Here is a 19563-nt window from a genome sequence, read left to right on the forward strand (position 1 = left end):
TCAGATTGTGACTGTTTCAAAAAGGGCCGATGAAGGGCGTGCAGTTTGCATCCACTGAGTTCATTTTCTCCTGAAAATCCCCCCTCTCAAAATCTATATTGGTATCGATGAAGGAGGAAACACCCTTTTCTTTGGTGACAACCCCACCCCATCCGTTCTCAGGTATCTCCTTTCCTTCTCTCCAAAAAGTAAATGTAATTAAATATCATTGAGGCAAAACCGATCTGCTGCTTAGATTTAATAAAATGGATAAATTGTGCATGCAGGCCGATTTCAGTAAAGACGGTTTGACTAACAATTTAAGTACGATAACAATAAAATAATTCGATAAATGATTGTGAAAACGACAACAAACAACAAATATCTGGGTATTTTCTTATTATTTCTTTATTATTTTAGAACATACATTTAATTCACGTATTGCATATCGTTTAAATACGACTATTATTTCAGTTGTCATATTGTTTAATGGCACTTCTGTTCCTGCGTACGATTTTCGGGATATTTGGTCTTACTCAGTGACTGTTGTTGTACCACTTACGGATGTCGATTACGGACTTGATATTCTCTACTTGAGTCAAGCAAGCAGCGGTCAAAAATAAATTCTATAATATAAATCATGGACCAATATATCTAGCAATTCAAAACCAAGTTCTAGGTTCAAATACAGTACACAACGAGATGGACCCACTTTCCTCGCTCACTTCGAGGGATAAAGGCGATGATCGTGGATTTCCTCAGAGGGTAAAACTGTTGCCCTCGCTAAAATCCCCCCGGGTTCCTCCAAGTGGCTGGCTTACCGCCGAGTTTAATATGAACAATAGCATTGAGAATCATCCGATTTTAAGATCCCGCAGCTGAACTCCGAGTTTAATCAGATAAGCAAGAAATCATTCTTGTTTCTAGAAGTTATTTATTTTATGCTTATGCACATTGTTAAGCGTAAAAGATTTTTACATGTACCAACATTTAATTTGTATTTGTGTCCGTAAATGCCAATTGAATATTGTCTTGAATAATAAACATTGAATCATTAAAGTATTGCCACTAATTTTACTGCATCATAAAGAAGCCGACTATTTACATGATTCTGAACCATGACCTCTGATGTCAAGCGTGTGATCAATACAATGTAGAATATACTATTTATTATTGGTGGTTAAAAATAGCTATGACGTTTAATGGAATTTTCCACAGAAAACGAGACAAGAAGGCTTTCAAAACCTTGCGCTGTGAACTTTGAATGCGTGTTTGACCTCCTGAGTTTCCGAAAATGTGTAACCTAGCCTTTCTCGGATGAAATGTTTATATCAATGTATTCAGTCATTAGCAAAAACATGTTTATAAGATTCATGTGCAACTAGTGAAATACAACAGCATTCTTGTGGTAAGCTAACTTCATGCAAAACGGACAGAGAAAAAAGAATAATAGCAATTTACTGGAGCCGTCGTAATCGGTTGAAAATTGTAATAAAAATAAAATAACATTTGCGTTGATTCTTATCAAGTGTCCGCAGAGTTTCATGGGGTTAACCCCTCCGAGGAACGCCATGTTCGTTATTCTTTGGTCGCCTGATCACCCTCTGAGGGCCTTAAATTCAAACTCTGAGGAACGCGGACAGTCGATGAAAACATTGTGTTGGCCGCGATAGTGAAAATCCGCGGAGGGAAACGGAAAGTGGTTCTTACTTTTTGAGTGTACTGTATGTGGTCATGATCTTGCTACAAAAATTGTGTTCAACAAGCTGCTCTCCCACAGTTTGTTTTTAAAACTTTTTTTATTTTTTGTCTTGGAATGAGGAAATTTTTGCTTAAACTTCTGAAAACCAGTGATAAAACACTGCTGACAAAAGATCAGATCCCAGATTTTCATATTTCTGTTCGAAAAATTTATGTTTTGTGGCTAAAAGAGTTACAGCACACTCAACGAGTTAGACCCACTTTCTATTTCCCTTGACTGTCCGCGTTCCTCAGAGTTTGAATTTAAGGCCCTCGGAGGGTGGTCAGTTGACCGAAGAATTACTAGCGTGGCGTTCCTTGGAGGTATTTACTCCATGAAACTCTGCAGATGCAAGATAAGAATCTATGCTAGTATTTTTTTTATTAAAAATTTCAACCGATTATGACGGCTCCAGTAAATTACTATTATTTTTTTCCTCTGCCCGTTTTGCATGAAATTAGCTTACCACAAGAATGCAGTCGTACTTTACCAATTGCACATGCATCTTATAAACATGTTTTTTGCTAATGATTGAATACATTGATCAACACATTTCACCTGAGTTCAAACACGCGTTCAAAGTTTACAGCGCATGGTTGAAGGTCTTCTTGTCTCATTTTCTGTGGAAAATTTGCTAATACATCATAGCTATATTAACCACCAATAATAAATAGTTTATTCTACATTGTATTGATCACACTTGTGATGTCAGGGGTCATTTTTCAGGTTGAGTTTTCATTATGGTAAGGTGGTGTACTGTTTTTTAGATCTTATTTCCTGCTTTTGTTCTAATCTTAACCTTAAAGTTCAAAACTTTGCAAATAATTATGTTGTCTTATTGGCATGTATACATCCATAGCAAGGCCATCAACTCTGGCTTTAATTATTTTTTAATTATGCCCCTTGTTCCAATGGGAAAAAACCCAACACCCACGCTCTGTGGCACATTTCTTAAATACCTTGCTTGAACTTGGTACATATGTTGCCCAAGATAATCATTAATGTATAACAAGACTTATAACTCTGTTTTTAATCATTGTTGAGTTATGCCCCTTGTTCCCAAGAAAAAACACACACAAGATTTGTGCTTGTTTAAGATCAATTCATAGTTTAAAAATTGTCTTTGTTTAACTTGTTTTATTAAATAATCTCCCAAATAAATGTTAAAACAGATCAACACAGAGTTTGCAAAGCCTTTCCGCCCCACCAGCAGGGCTGGTAAAAACTGAGTAAATTGCTAAATTTACTATAGACAAACTCACTTTAATACATTGAGTTTTTACGCTGGTTAAAGCTTGAAGTCTTTCAATGTCTGTGGACAACAAATATTAATGTTTTATCAGAATGTTTAAACTACAATGTAGTGCAAACCACTAAAACAACTATGAAGTTGTGAGTCTCCTCTGTATCTTCAGACTCGTTACTTCCTGATTGGAAAATCTCCCCGCTATGGATTTCAAACTCAATTATTGTGCAGGATCAGCTTGATTAGTTTTCAGATTGACAGACACACAATTTATTTCTTTTGGGAGCAAAGATATTATGGTATAATTGGAGAGGCAGTAATATCTTACTGTTCGGAATACATCATTCCTGCCGCTGTTGTTTTTGTCAATAGACTAGTTGCTCTACTTTAGGTCGTCAGATTTTTTACCATAAAAACGTTTTAGGTATTGTTATAGCCTTAATGTCACTGTTGTTGACATCGTTGTCTGGGTGAAAAACTTAAACGTGGGCCGTAAATCGAAAACAGATATATTTAAATGAAACTTGGTAGACTTGTTGCCATAGGCAATACGCACACATTTATCATAATTAGTCTTTTGGATGGACAACACCAAATATATATACTACTGCTTTGCATTATATTTTTGAACAAGCCCTGCTGTATAAAACCCAGAATTTGAGCATGCCCGGAAAGCACTTTAGCAATGCAGAGCTTGACCTGGCTTGTGCTATTTTCGACCACTGCACACACTTCCAGAATGCAAAGCCTTCACCTCTGGTTTTAATCATTGTTAAGTAAGGCCAACTTATTTTACTCAAAACAACAGATAATGACAGTTGGTGTGTAATGTTATTGAGTAACTGTCTGTTTTGATTAATCACTGATATGGTTCTCTTGAAGTTGTAAATTAGATAGATTACCTTACGATTGTTCATCAAATGAATTTGTTCAATTCTAATTACCATAGATTTTGTTTTGGGCTCAGATGTGTCAGTGCTGAAAATGTAATGTTGAAATTGAATAAAATCAGTGGTTGCACTGTACTGTACAATTTTAGGCAGATTTCAAAGGACAAGGTGATACAGAAAAGGGACAGGGTGATACAGAAAAGGGACAGGGTGCTATATAAGGGTTAATAGAGCACATTGTAGCGAGCTGTGAAGAACTTGATTTGAATTTACATTGTTTTATAATTAAGTTTCAACCAGGAACTCTTCGAGGAATTGACGTTAGAGGGGGCGTTACTTAGGGACGAAACCTTTTTTAATTACTTCACTCCCTAAGAAAGGATAATTATTTGGTTTACAGTTATGGCAGTGAAGTTTAGGGTTTCTCAAATAAAAGTATTTTGGGTGAAGTTAATACTTTTTTTCACCTAAATGGAGATAAAAAGTCAATTCAGATGATTGCTGGTTTCCATGGTGGCTGAAGGGTGCTACCAAAATGAAAGGGTGCAGTACCCTTTCTGTACAGTAGTGAATATTTGGATGTTATTCTTAGTTCATACTAGGTGCAGTATCCTTTACATAAATGAAAATTTTAGCCATTATGTCATGATTATCTGTCGGAATATCTATTATATATCCATGGCTTTTCCCAAACCTTTTAACACTTTGGCACTGTGGAGTCAAATTCATAATTCTGATTACTGGCAGAGTTGCACTTAAAATATAATATTTCTCTTCAATAGCATGTCTGCCCTAGGCTGCATCACTTTTGCCTAGTGTAATGTGCCTGCAACATTATATTGTCTAAAACAGTGATACATTTGTTTGTTTAGCTTCCCTGCTCAATTTCAACATCAGACAACAAGTAAATGACATTCTCAATTAATAAACAACAGTGACTTGGAAAGAATACATGCGGCATTTAAAATACTGTTGTTTTCATTTTGGAAGAACATGACAAATCCTGAAACCAGAATTGAGAGCTTTTAACTTCAGGCCCCAAAAGTAATTCCTATTTAAAGTCTAATAACTCTTAATGAAATTAATGTTACACGAGTTAAAGACTTAGAATAATAGTGAGGAAAGCCAAATTCGGTTAGGCCTAAAAAAAAATTTGGTTCAGGTTACCTGACCCTACGGTGCCCTACCTATAAAATACAGGCGCCAACCCTTTCATTTTTATAGTCAGTTTTTTTAAGTGCTTTTCAATATGTAGTTTAAATACTTGAATGCTTTATACAGAAGATTACTTTAAAACCAATCTCCAATGATGAAAATAACGTTCTCTTATAAAGCCTAATAAAAATAAATAAAGAAAAAGCCTATCCACCCTACCTACATGTATTTTTAATATAACCCTAACCAAACCATTCTCTTTTGGGCCTTATAAGTGGCTTGAGAGGTTTCGAGAAACTGGGGCCTGATTTATCTTGAAATGGATATAAATAACTTTGAAAAAAATTCAAAACAGGTTTCAGCCCCTTTACCCAGTGCTTTGGGCATGGATCCAACATGTTAAAACAGGCCAAAGTCATATATATATATATTTCAGGATTAAAAATTAGCAGCTGTTGGAACCCCTGGTCTTGCAAAACATATTAAATTTATAAATACCTCGCAAAGAGGCAACACATCAATTTAATTGCAGAAAAATAGAAAGTATTAAGATATCTTTCACAGATGTGTGCATTTCTCCCTGTGTTTAGAATGTGATACAATCTAGTTTTTAGTAAAAACTTTCAATAATAGCAGTTTATATTAGGTAGATATGATAAATTATGTACTGTATATCATGTTGTTGCCTTGGTGACATAAAAAATCATCCGCATTGATATTTTAGGCCTAATAAAAAAAATGTTTGGTTCAATTAAGTACCAGGTAGTAAAAATAATTTTGTTTTTTTAGTTTCAGGTAAAAAATATTATGAACCAGTTCTAGCCAAGTTATGATTATTGAAGCATGAGAAGATAAATTTTAAAAGCAAATCTTTGGTTTTCTGCCTAAAATGAATGAAAAGGTTTATTAAAAAAAATTCTTCAATGTATGGGTATGGCAAAATAATTTGAAAACATAAATGATATTCTGAAAAGTGCTTAATTAATAAAAAAAATCATTTCAGGGTTATGGTAACCTGTCAGGGAAATGGATTAGCCAATAAGCCATGATTACATGTAAGGCCTAGAAAAAAAAATGTTTGGTTAGAGTAACATCCTTTTCAAAAATAGGTAGGGTAGGTTGGCTTTTTTTTTTTTATTATGTTATATAAGAATGTCATTTTCATCAAAGCGGAATGATGTTAAAGTTTAGAATAATCTTCTGTAAAAGCATTTAAGGTTTTAAACTACAAATTGAAAAGCAATAAAAAAATAAATTAAAAAAAATATTCTTTTTTTTTAGTTCTTCTTTTTTTTTTTCTAACTGATTATAAAAACGGTAGGGTCGGCATCTATTCAGTAGGTAGGTTCAGGTAACCCGAACCGTAACCCGAACCAAATGTGTGTTTTTTTCGGCCTTATCAGTAATTAAGCTCACTGACCGCTGCTGAGATTAGATTTGCAAACCGATTAAGTTCTTATTACCGAGTTAATAAAAAATACAGCTTAATTAGCAACACACGTCTGAATTACAATAACTTGCTTAGTGTTGGTATCAATGTCTCTATACTTGCCAACAAGCATGCCCAAACCCCTGAATAACCCACTTAATAAAACTAGTTAAGGAATAATTGGAACTTTGGCAATTGTTTTTGTCAGAAACTTAGCCCCAAATAATTCCTTTGGTGGAGACATGACCTTCAACTGAGAATCTTTCTGGTATTTAGTTATTTTAAATTGATAAAATTTAGCATTACAGAAGTGCTTTTCGTAAAATGCTTTTTGAACTGTGAAGTGCTTTTCCTAGAGTTGTTTTGGAACTTTTAAGTAGAAATACCTTGTTTTCTGCTCCTTTCTTTCAAACTAAAGACAATATTCTTCATATTATAAAGAACCATTGTTTTCGGCATCTTTTCAACCTTTAAGGTAAATGAAAACAATTGTATTAATTGTGGTACATCTTATTAGGGAGTATAAGTGTGCATTTTCAAGGTGACCCCCCACTCTCTGCCCCTCCCCTTGAAATCTGGAAATTACACACAGTTGTTTATAGCCCTCTGGTGCATGTTGTTTTTGATCAGATCTCAGATCAATGAATATTGATCGGTCAAAGCATAATATTTACATTTTCACTTGATTTGTTTTATGATAAATACATTTCGCATGAATGGAAGGGCTAGTGAGCTTCATGGGTAGGAATTGTTTGAAGGAGAAAAATATGAATCAATCCTTATTATAACTGGTGCAGCACAGTCTCTTCTTTGCTCACAGCAGCCCTTTAACCCTTTGCATGCTGGGTAAATTGTCGTCTGCTCAAAAATGTTGTCTGGTTTATTTTAAATTTCTTTCAATTTACTTAAAACTTTGGGGATATATTGACTGAGTGGCAAACAGCTTGGAACCTGACCAGGCGCCGTGTTACTCGGTGTCTGGTCTGGTTCCAAGCTGTTTGCAAAGCCTTTAAAATCGCCATCAGCAGCCTAAGGGTAAAGGTATTTAGGGGGGGGGATTTCAATATAGGAGAAAAAAAGTAATAAAATACAACCAAAATGCACCATTTTGGACAAGGAACAGTTAAACAATTAATGGGGGAGTACCCAAACCCCCTGCCAACACTTTAAACCAAATAAATTTCAGTTCTGAGTGAGGGTCGCAAGTCAAAAGGCTAGCCCCAAAGTTACATCCCCCTCTAACGTTGAATCCTAGATCCGCGCCTAGCATCAAGGCTGAATAACAGGGGCTGGTCAGCTGAAGATTTAACATTAGCCAGACATTCCTAAAACTTAGGTCTTTAAGCTAGGCTGTTTGTTGAAGAAAAGAATCACAAATTCAGAATGGCCGTTAAACTGAAACAGCCAAGTAAGTGAGTGATGATTCATTGAGTTATTTAAAAATCAAAGGTTTTTCTGTTCTTGCTTGGCAGAATTAAGAACCGCATCACCGGTATTATGGATTTTAACTTTCAGCGCTTCTTCAAATTTCAGTCATTAAAAACATCACGTGCAGATTTATGTTGCCTGTCTGTTATCACTTGTAAATCACTATTGTAAAACAATGTTTAAGATCTTAAATAGCAAACAGAATCCTTGTTTTAATAAAACAATTACAGCACCAGATACAAGCTAAGATTATGTTGTTGTTTTTATGATGAGATCTATATTGACGTCTGAATGAAGGTCTTACAAAAAGAGTGAAACATATATTCAGCGGGAGTGTGAGAGAGTGACACCATGGCTATAGCAGTAATAAATATTTATGACTTCTCCTGAAGTTTGACATGAACAAATAAAATTGGAAGTGATTTTCGTGTTTTATTTATGTGCTTGGCTTCTGCATTCCTGTTGAGTCTCTCGGTATCACAGAATATTGACTGATTTGTTTGCTGTGTTCGGGTTTTAGGGCTTTACTTGGAATAATACGAGGAAGGAAGTTTCTGGTTCAGACTGATTGTGATTAAAACGGTCTTTGGAGTTAAGTGTTCTGAAAAAGTTTGTTTTTCATACACTTTTTATTGGTAATATTAGTTTAATTAGTTTAAACTTAAATATCAGAAATTGTATCAATTAAGGTTGTTTCTCTATATTTCATGTCTGAAAAATGTTTTTATAATTTTTTTTATATTTTATGAGGTAGTTTTTATCATATTTAAATTATAAAAGATACATAAATATGAAGAAAATCACTTTTTTTTTTAAAACACTAAAAAAATAAAATTTCATAAGCATGCCTGTTTTTTTAAATATTTGTATGAAATGACTCCGGAATAAATATTTAAAACACACATAAAACTTGGTACACTGAGTTCATTAGGGTTTCAGCTAGGATTTAAAAAGGACAGGGTGCATCAGAATTTTAGAGATAGGGTGCTGATGGACAAAAGGGCACCTTGTATTGGGTAGTGAATTATTATGAAAAAAGCAGTATGAATTTCCTAGAGAATGTTAGAAATTGAACTTATATTACCGTAGGTTTCAACCACCAAATATGTAAAGTTTATTTGAATTCGTAATCATTACAAGTTCTAATCAAAACAAAAGATGTTGACATTTTCATGCATAAAAATTATGGGCTCTTGTTAAAAAAACAATTGATTTTGCCTTTAATTAAAAATAGTCAGTAGCATAGCATTAATGTTATTGACCAGTGTGATACAGCTTATAAGGAAATAGAGGATATAAATTTTGGTACAAGATCCAAATTTATATCACTGGGTTACTGGTACGGAGGTCATAGGAAGCAGATTTTTGACAAGAGGCGCATCCACAAGTGATTCATAGAACATTCTTTGGTCAAGAGAAATTGGACCTAGAAACACCAAAATTCAACATTTTTTACTTTTCCTTAATATGCTAAAAGAACAAAAAATATGTCTATTTATTTGGTATTCAACCCAGCCTAAGAGAAACATGGTAATCAAAATCTATATAAGCAGTCAAAATGACATGATATTTCACTGAAAAAGTTTAAAAGAAAAATCTTTATTATATGCTTTTCGGTGGTTTATAGAGATTTTTTAGTGAAATAAAATTGATATTTCACTGTTTTGAAATTTCACCCAACTCTCCGTTCCAAATCAAACGTCATCGTTCACAAGGCGGGGACACAATTTCAACAACTCCATTTCCGAAATGATGTTGTGTGCACATACAAATTGGTGTGTTTTTTAAAAGTGTAATTAAATGACCTTTAATTTCAACTTTAAGCATACCTGGTATAATAAAAAGAAAATTTGTTTATTTCTCAGTGTAAGATCACAATATATTTCACCTCATGAACACCAAAAGCCACTCGTGAAATATAAGTTTTGGTGCTCTCTCGGTGAAATTATTACACTTACATGTACACTGTCCACTTACACTACAAGTAATCAATGAAAAATTGTGTTGAGCTAATTGATAACTATGTAATTAGGAACCATCAATTACTGGGAACAGTGCATTCATTATAGCTGGATTATGATTATGTATTACAGACACATTACTTGAAGGCAAAGCTTTGTTAATTGAATTGTAACATGTATGTAAATAGCTATTCGTTGGTATCACAGATTATACTTTGAGCTTAGTATATCTCAGTCTTAAAAGTGATTGGATGTCATAATTATCAGTGTTCATCAATTTGTATTGTAAATGAGTTGTCATGAATTTTGTATGCTGTTATTCTGGGTTCTGGTATGTGCAGGCAAAATAAGTGAATTTTAAGTACATAATTATGAAAGATTAAATGTGTTTCATATCTTAAAAAGGAATTTCTAAATATTTCAATTGAATATAGTTGATATATGTGTCTAGACAAATTAAATGCAGATTTTAAGATAACCAGAACAAATTATTTCCGGAAATACTTTTTGAGGATGCACTTCTTGTCTGAAAACTTACTTAAAAAACTATCGGATATTTGTGTATTTATTATTGTGTTTATTTATGTATCTAACTTTTTAACCATTAATTTACTTTATTGTTATTTGCAAGTTATTATTTTTTCACGCAGGTAACAAAGCGGTCTTAACAATGTAGACACAAACTCTTTAATCATGGCGGACACGCTGACCCAGTTTTTCACCTGGGCCGTGCGGGATGTGATCTTCTTCAGCGGGGACGTCCAGACGACGACAATTGCCGTAGCGATCACAAGCTCACTATGCTGTTCAATCGTTGTTGCTGTTGTCCACTTCATCACACTGATCAGACCACAAGAGGATGCCAGGGCGAGAATGAAACACAAGTTTCAGCGACAAGAATCTAAGTCTTCGATTATTTCGAAGGTATTTCAATTCACATATTGCACAATGTCCAATGAATGACCGATTTTGCTACTCTCTGATGGTTTGTACCAAACAGGATTGGTATCCATAAAGCATCTCAAAACTGCAGTCTCACTGATTTATGCTTTTGACAACTTAAATATTTTTTTACTTAGAATGAGCCATTTTTTGCACAAATATCTGCGAACCAGTGATATAACACTGCTGACAAAAGTTCAGATCGCAGATTTTTATAATTCAGTTTGAAATTTATTGTTTTATGCCTAAAAGCATTAAAATGCATAAAAACATCAATTTTGGAGCTTAAATATGAAAATCTGCGATCTGATATTTTTCAGTAGTCTATTATCAATGGTTTCCATGCATTTTTGCATAAATTGGCTCGAGACAAAAAAGACAAAAAAAAAAAAAGTTGTCAAAACGTACTATCTGTGAAAGTGCAGCTTTAAGTCATTTCTTAACTTACCTGACTATTCTAACTTTTTTTTTTTTTTCTCATTTATTTTGAACATAGATAATATAATAACCGAATGATAATCTCAAACACATTATAAATCAAAAACATATCTATATTGTTTCATATTTTCAGAATATCAAAAACTGATCACGCACGCGCAAAAAACAAAACACACACACACGCACGCACACACGCACACACATACACACACACTCCCACACTTCCCCTTCACTTATTGATGATTTTGCTATATGTAGTTGTGTAAAAAAGGGAAAAAAAAGAATCTATACTATTTATATGCATTCTGGTTCTGTATACATTGAATCGGTATCTTGATTATCTTAAAATTATTACAATTTTAATGCATTCCATTTGAGAGTGTGGTAATCATATCTATCGTTTTGTATTGCGATATCTCCTTCAATTTTTTGTCTGAGAGTTAAGTATTGTAAATAGGCATTGAATGATGGGATAGTGTTTCGGTATTTCATTGAGAATATATAAAATTTCATTAATAAAATAAGGAAATTACATATTGGTGTGTGTTTAAATTTGATATGGATACCGAAAAATGCTATTTCTTTCGTTATAACGATATTTATCGATCGCTGTTTGATAAAGTCATTTAAGGCACTCCATAGTGGTTTAACTTTCTGACAGTCCCAAAATAGGTGATCTATTGTCTCGATTTGTACGCTACAAAAATCACATAAGTTAGAATTTTTTATTCTACATTTATGCAAATATGTATTTGTGGGTATTATTCTTAGTAAGAATTTATATAGAAAACTTCGTAGTGATGTATCATTCGAGCTTATTTAGATTGTATTATATATTTTTTTCCATCCAATATTTTCTATATTCGGGAATGTTAGTTGCCATTTAGTTTCTGATGATGGCTTGATTTTGTTTTTTTGTTGTGTCGAATATAGAAACTTATTTTGTTTCGATGCCTTTATTTTATCTGTAATTATTTGGGGTCTGTTTTGATTGATATTCTCGGATTTAATCTTCGTTTTCAAATGAATTGGGATACAATTAACTAGTGTCAAATATTTTAAGAAATCGTTTTTATTTATGTCGTATAAGCTTTTTATTTCTTCAAAACTGTAAAACTCATTTACCCTGTAGTCGTATATGTGTTCGAAGAATTATATGCCTTTTTGATACCATTCTTTAAAAAAAAGTGTGTGGCCGTTTTGTTTTATCTCTTTATGTTATTCCAAATTATTGTTTTACTTACATTTATTTTCGACTTCTCTTCATAAAATGTGGTTTTTATTTTTAACCAGGATTTTAGTACATTATTTAGGAAAGTTCCTTCTGGTGTTATATAATTTATAACTGGTTGATCAAAATCTGATTCTAGTAGTAGTTCATGACCGTAGTTTTTTAGTTTTCTATGAAAGAATACTTTCCAGTCTCCATTATTTGACGGGTCTATATATCTTTTTATCCATAATGCTTTAATTGAATTCAAAAATGATTCTATATCTGCATGCTTAAGTCCACCGTGTTCATAGTCTTGGTAAAGGATAATTCTTTTTATTTTATCCGGTTTTCCATCCCACATAAAATCAAAAATGTATTTTTTTATATCATCTATCATTTGTTTAGTTGGATTAGCTAGTACAGTAAATGGATAAATGAGCTTAGGTAGAGCAAACGTTTTAATTACCGTAACTTTTCCCATCAGTGTCAGTTTTCTGTGTTGCCATTGTTTTAATACGTTTCTAAACTCTTGAATTTTTTTATCAATATTTCTTGTAATATTTGCATTTCTATCATTTGTAAATGTCATTCCTAAAGTGGTAGCATAACCGGATGTCCATACAAATTTTTTGGTATTACAAAATTGTATATTTGAGTTTTTAAATGATCCCACCCTCATAATAATTGATTTATTGGTGTTCAGGTTTAGGCCTGAGCATTTTGCGAACATTTCTAGGGTTTGTACGAGTGTTTCAAAGGATTTTTTGTCACCATTATTGAAAAATGTTAAATCATCGGCAAAAAAGGTTTGCTTTATAATTTTGTCATTAATTTTAATTCCTTTTATGTCGTCGTTTAGTGAAATATAGTTAGATAGTGTTTGTAAGCAAATTATAAACAATGTAGCCGACAATGGGCAGCCCTGTCGAACGCCTTTTTCGAGTCCAAATGACTGCGATAAATGTCCATTATTGACTCTGAATGTTGTTGTAGAATAGAGTTACCCATTTTAAAATATCTGGTCCAAACTTTAATGATTTTATGCATTCAAGGATAAAACTGTGGTTTAAACTGTCAAAAGCTTTAGCAAAGTTGGCAAAAAATAAGAGTCCTGGTTTTTTGTTTTCTTGTAAATATTCTATGATTTCAAAAATGACCCTTACTTTTTTCCTATATATCTACCCTTAACAAACCCAGATTGTTCATGACTTATAATTGATGGTAACACTTTTTTTATTCGACTGTTAATGGCTTTAGTTGCTATTTTATAATCTACGTTAAGTAATGTAATGGGTCTCCAGTTAGTTATTTCATCAAGGTCCTTATTTAGTTTCGGTAAAAGTGTTATTAATCCCTGTTTCTGAAGTTGTGTTAAATGTCCTGTAGTAAATGAGTAGTTAAGTGATTTAATAAGGTGTTGTTGTATGTCTTTCCAAAAGGTTTTATAGAATTCTGCAGTTAATCCATCATAGCCCGGACTTTTATTGTTTTGCATATCTTTAAGGGCTAGTTCACATTCGTAGCTGGTCAAAAGGCCTTCACATGCATGTTTTTCATCTTCGTTAAGTGTTCTGTAAGGATTTTCTAGAAAGGGTTCCATGTCTTCTTTTTTAATTTGTTTATCTTTAGAGTATAATTTTGTGTAATATCGCACTACCTCGTTTAAGAATTTTTCTATACCCGTTATTCTCTCGTTTTTATACGCCCAAAGGGTCGTATTATGTTATGGCCTCCATCGTCTGTCCGTCTGTCTGTCCGTCTGTCCATCGTTAGCAATTCCGTGTCCGGGCCATAACTTGGTAACTAATAAAGCGATTTTCAAATAACTTTATACAAATCATCTCTACATTAAAAGGATGTGTCGTGCGCAATTTCCAGGTCCATACCTCAAAGACTAGAATCACCATGGGGGTGCGTTAGCAAATCCGTGTCCAGGCCACAACTTGGTCACTAATAAAGTCATTTTCAAATAACTTTATACAAAGCATCATTACATTAAAAGGATGTGTCGCGCGCAATTTCCAGGTCCATACTTCAAACACTAGAATCACCATGGGGGGGGGGGACGTTAGCAATTCCATGTCCAGGCCATAACTGGGTTACTACTAAAGCAATTTTCAAATAACTTTATACAAATCATCTCTACATTAAAAGGATTTGTCAAGCATGCTTTCCAGGTCCGTACCTCAAAGGCTAATTTCAATGGGGGGCGTTAGCAATTCCGTGTCTGGGCCATAACTTGGTAACTAATAAAGCGATTTTCAAATAACTTTATACAAATCATCACTACATTAAAAGGATGTGTCGCACGCAATTTCCAGGTCCATACCTCAAAGACTAGAATCACCATGGGGGTGCGTTAGCAAATCCCTGTCCGGGCCACAACTTGGTCACTAATAAAGTCATTTTCAAATAACTTTATACAAAGCATCATTACATTAAAAGGATGTGTCGCGCCCAATTTCCAGGTCCATACCTCAAACACTAGAATCACCAGGGGGGGGGGCGTTAGCAATTCCATGTCCAGGCCATAACTGGGTTACTACTAAAGCAATTTTCAAATAACTTTATACAAATCATCTCTACATTAAAAGGATTTGTCAAGCATGCTTTCCAGATCCGTTCCTCAAAGGCTAATTTCACTGGGGGGCGTTAGCAATTCCGTTAGCAATTCCGTGTCCAGGCCACAACTTTGTGTTACTACTAATAAAGGAATTTTTAGAAAACGTGTCCTAGCCACAACTTTGTAACCAATAAAGCAATTTTTAGATAACTTTATACAAATTATTGCTACATTAAAAGGATGTGTTGTGAGCACTTTCCAAGTCCTGCTACTTTTAAACTTGTATTCTCAGATTTTCTAAGGAAGTTTCAGATATTCTATTTTTTTTATAAAAATATTTCATTTCATAAAATCTGATTCCATATTAGTTCATCCTTCATTGCACTACTTACCAGTATGTATGTTGTTTTACAATTATTCTATGTTGTAAAAAAATACTGTTGAACAAAGGTTTTTATTAGCACTGCTAACTTAAGTATCATTAAAGTTTCAATATTGGAAGTTTAAGCCTTTGTTGTAAACACTTCACACCTAGTAAGCAGTATACTAGCATAACCTAAATGTTTATTAAAGACCTCAAGCCGAATCTTCTTCGGGTGTATAATGCTCCGTTTCGCGGTGCTCTTGTTAACCTTTAGAGTATTTATTGATTTTCCTTCAGCGCGTTTCTTCTCAAGGTTGGCAAAATATTTCGTGTTCTTTTCGTTGTGTTCAATGTGAATTGATTTAGCTCTTAATATGATACCGTTTAGTTGTGTTTGTGTTATTTCATCTAGTTTTTGTTTTTTAGTTAAGATAATTTCAGATATTTGATCAATTTCATTTTTGTTATTCGTATTGAGTTTTGATTCTAATGTTTGTATTTCATTTTGTAGTTTTGTTTTTTCATTATTTTTAATCTTTTTAAGATGAGTTGTAAACTTAATTGTTTCATTCCTTATTGAACCTTTTATCAGTTCCCAAAGCGTATTTGCATTGCATTCGGTGTTATTACTAACCGTTTCTTTTATGCAGGTTTTTATGCTGTTTTGATAAATTGGGTCTAATAACACAGAGTTATTTATTTTGAAATACCCCGGGCCTCGTTTTATCTTCGACGTGTTTAAACTAATTGATACCAGTGAGTGGTCTGTTTTATAGCCGGGCTTTATAGTGGTTTCTTCTAAAATGTTTATTAAATCATAAGAGACTAAGAAGTAGTCCAGTCTACAGTCGATGTGAGGTTTTGTGTTCGAGTGCCAAGTATATTGTAATTTTCGGGATGTTTTAGTCTCCATGCATTGCTTAAGTTTGAGGAGCTTAACATTTCCAATAATTTTGTTCTGCATTTTTTATGAGTTCCAGTTTTGCCATTTTTCTTGTCTAAATTCTCGTTTAAAACTGTGTTAAAGTCTCCCCCTATTATAATTGTTTTGTCGTTGTTGTTGAGAATATAATTTTCAAGCTGTAAGAAAAGCAGTGGATCATCTTTATTTGGCCCATATACGAGGGTTGATCCAGAATTACGTGGACTTTTTTAATAATTCAAATATCATTTCACAAAGAACGTAGAAACTTCACATTCAATACATATAACATATCTTATATAATTCCTGCAATTTTCAGAGCAAAATATTTAATTTTCGCTAAATTACAATCATATTACGACATATGGTTGAACCCGCCGGCGCAGTCCAGTGACGTCAATGACGCTGCGCTCATAAAGCGTCATATTTTTTTAGTTTACCAACCAACACTGACGCATAGTCAACTTCATATATTATGATAAACATAAATAAATAGAAAAATAAATAAATAATATTAATATAAAAAAAAATAATTAATTAATTATTTAAAAAAATAACGCCGTTTCAAAGTAACCCGGTTCATTAATTGTTCACCTTCCTGTGCAAATCTTTGCAGTCTTTGAATAACGCATACGTTTTTCTCTCTCGTCCTTTCATAGCAAATGAGGGACCCATCTTGCACAAACTTTTCGCACGCCTTAATCTTCTCTTAAAACCCTTTGGACTTCCGTACCATGCCCCGACTATGCTTGCTACGACGTGCTGTCAAACGGCGATCCCCTCTGATGACGTTCTTCACCAACGTCGAATAACGTCGTGCCTCTTGTCTTTTTCTGTCCCTTTTCCTTATCGTCTTCTATGAACTATCATTGTTCTCTTAAACGTTAATGCCAGTTAAATACTAATGAACGGCACATGTTGCTTCATTTCCACCTCGGCCATCATTATCATAATCTGTGTCCGTGTTTTCCCCATTTAACGCAAATCTTCATAGTCTCGCGCTTATTCAAAGTCCAATGACGCTATGTTGTATCCCAGACTGTGCTTGTAATCAAGTCAGAATATTACGACTTTTAAACGGAAATGACGTCAGAAATTTAAAAAGTATATTCGTATGAAGTCAGCGTTTAATACGACGTAATTTGGCGGAATTTCATAGAAAAACATGGAAGAAAAGCATGTTGTAAGATATACATAAAACGTTTGTGAACGTTCATTTTAGACGGTGTGCCGACCGTCCGTTCCTGTTATCTAAGAACCCGTAATTTTTCAATACTCATAAATTTTACAGATCTAAATTTCATATCGTCTATGCAGAATACTTCAAATAAGATATGCATGAATTTTAAAATGATTTGGATGAAAAATATAGAAAATATGTAAGAAGTCCACGTAATTCTGGATCACCCCTCGTATGTTTATCAATGAAATTTCTGAGTCATGTATTGTTATGTCAACAATTTAAAGTCTACCTTCTATCAATTCTGTTTCTTGTTTTATTTCAATTTTGTGTTTTGGATTAAAAAAAAATGCAACACCCTCACTATTTGATTTGTTTCCGCTAAATATGCAATCAGCCCCCCATTCTGTTTTCCATTTTTGAATCAATTCCTTTTTACAGTGTACCTCTTGAAGCATACATATATCATAATGATTTAATTTAAGCCATTCAAACATGTGTTTCCTTTTCTGATAATTGCCTAAACCGCGAACATTAAGTGTTGCTATTTTCGTCTGCATATGCTAAAAAATATCCATTTCAAAATCATTGTAATAAGAAACCATAACGCATTATAAAACATGTAGATTGTATGTATCAGTGTTTTTTCTCAAGACCATTAGATCATTTGATATATTCTAAATTACTTAAGAAACGATGCGTAACCAATATTAGCTATTTATATAAGAGATAAGGTGAAAAAAATTTAGGTATATGTTAAAGTATGTTTATAATATTTTAAAAGGCAGTATGATATGAGCTCTCAAAAAAGGTTAACTACAAAGCGTGATGTAGTGTTGTTTAAAATAAGTGTGTGGACAATAGTGTTAAATTAATATCAAACTTAGTAATGTGTTACTTTTTATAGTTTATATACTTTTGTATGTATTTCTTTGCATGTTAATTATATCACAATTGTATTAGAAATCATTAAGTACGACTGATCTATGCTTACTGCATTGCGCAAATTGATTTTAGAATTAGATGCATTGGTTTGTAGTAACACCTTATTTCTGGTTAAAATGTTATATTTTAATTTTCATTTAGTCTGTTCATGTATTGAATTCAAATATGATAAAAGAAAGAAAAAAGATGTGGACTGTTAATTTACCGCACGCAAAAATACATTGTATAATATTCTTAAGTAATTTCAATCATAAAGACAAATCCATTATACATTTACAATAGTATGGCTTCTAATGCTCTACTCACATTTCTGATGTTCTTCTTAATGCACATTTCAACCATTTTGTAAAATAACCTTTCCATTTGGGGTGTGTAAATAAACAAAATGTACTAAAAACCTAACTTAGGTTGTACACATATATAGGTCAAACAAAATGTACTAAAAACCTAACTTAGGTTGTACACATATATAGGTCAAACAAAATGTACTAAAAACCTAACTTAGGTTGTACACATATATAGGTCAAACAAAATGTACTAAAAACCTAACTTAGGTTGTACACATATATAGGTCAAACAAAATGTACTAAAAACCTAACTTAGGTTGTACACATATATAGGTCCTGCACATGCATTTGTAATCTGTCAATGTAGTCAGTGAATAAGTATATTTGATATTCATTTAAGTTAAGCATGACCTTTCAAAAGGGAAAGTTAAAGCTGTACTAATCACATTGCACAATGCATATGTTTAAACAATAATGTGTGGAAACAAAAGTATCGAAAAATTTATACTAAATGTAAAGTAATGTATTTTTTAACTTCTATTCTTGTTACATTTTCCTGTTAACGTGCATTTCTAAATACTCTATTTAAGTTGCATACGTGTACATTTTCATTCATTGTAATGTATGATATAAAGTCAAAAGGTGGTCAATATAATAAGCGGATTAAATCACATGTATTTATAAGCGTGCTGCTCTTCGAAGTCAATTGAAAGTTTTTAGTTGTTGTATGAGTACACTGACCGTCACAGATAGCGTCTCCCAATATTTTTCCTCACGCGTGTAGGCTATTTGATACCCATTCAACGATTGTAATCACGGTGTTGTATCTGGCGAATATTCCCGTCTTGCCCTTTATGAAAGATCTTCCCTTCCCATGCCC

The 19563-nt window shown here is 33.2% G+C and overlaps 1 protein-coding gene across 1 annotated transcript in view; it reads left to right on the plus strand.

Moving 5' to 3' along the window:
- Positions 1-325: 325 nt before the first annotated feature.
- The window catches only part of LOC128208906 (leucine-rich repeat-containing protein 58-like), a 40244-nt gene continuing 21006 nt past the window's right edge, over positions 326-19563 (plus strand). Inside the window, exons 1-2 of the mRNA XM_052912603.1 lie at positions 326-368; positions 10480-10753. Of these exons, the coding sequence (XP_052768563.1) occupies positions 10523-10753 (231 nt within the window). The 5' untranslated portion in view covers positions 326-368; positions 10480-10522. The remainder of the gene's footprint in view (positions 369-10479; positions 10754-19563) is intronic.

This window comes from Mya arenaria, chromosome 11 (assembly GCF_026914265.1).
Source record: "Mya arenaria isolate MELC-2E11 chromosome 11, ASM2691426v1".
In the NCBI taxonomy this organism is placed as follows: domain Eukaryota; kingdom Metazoa; phylum Mollusca; class Bivalvia; order Myida; family Myidae; genus Mya; species Mya arenaria.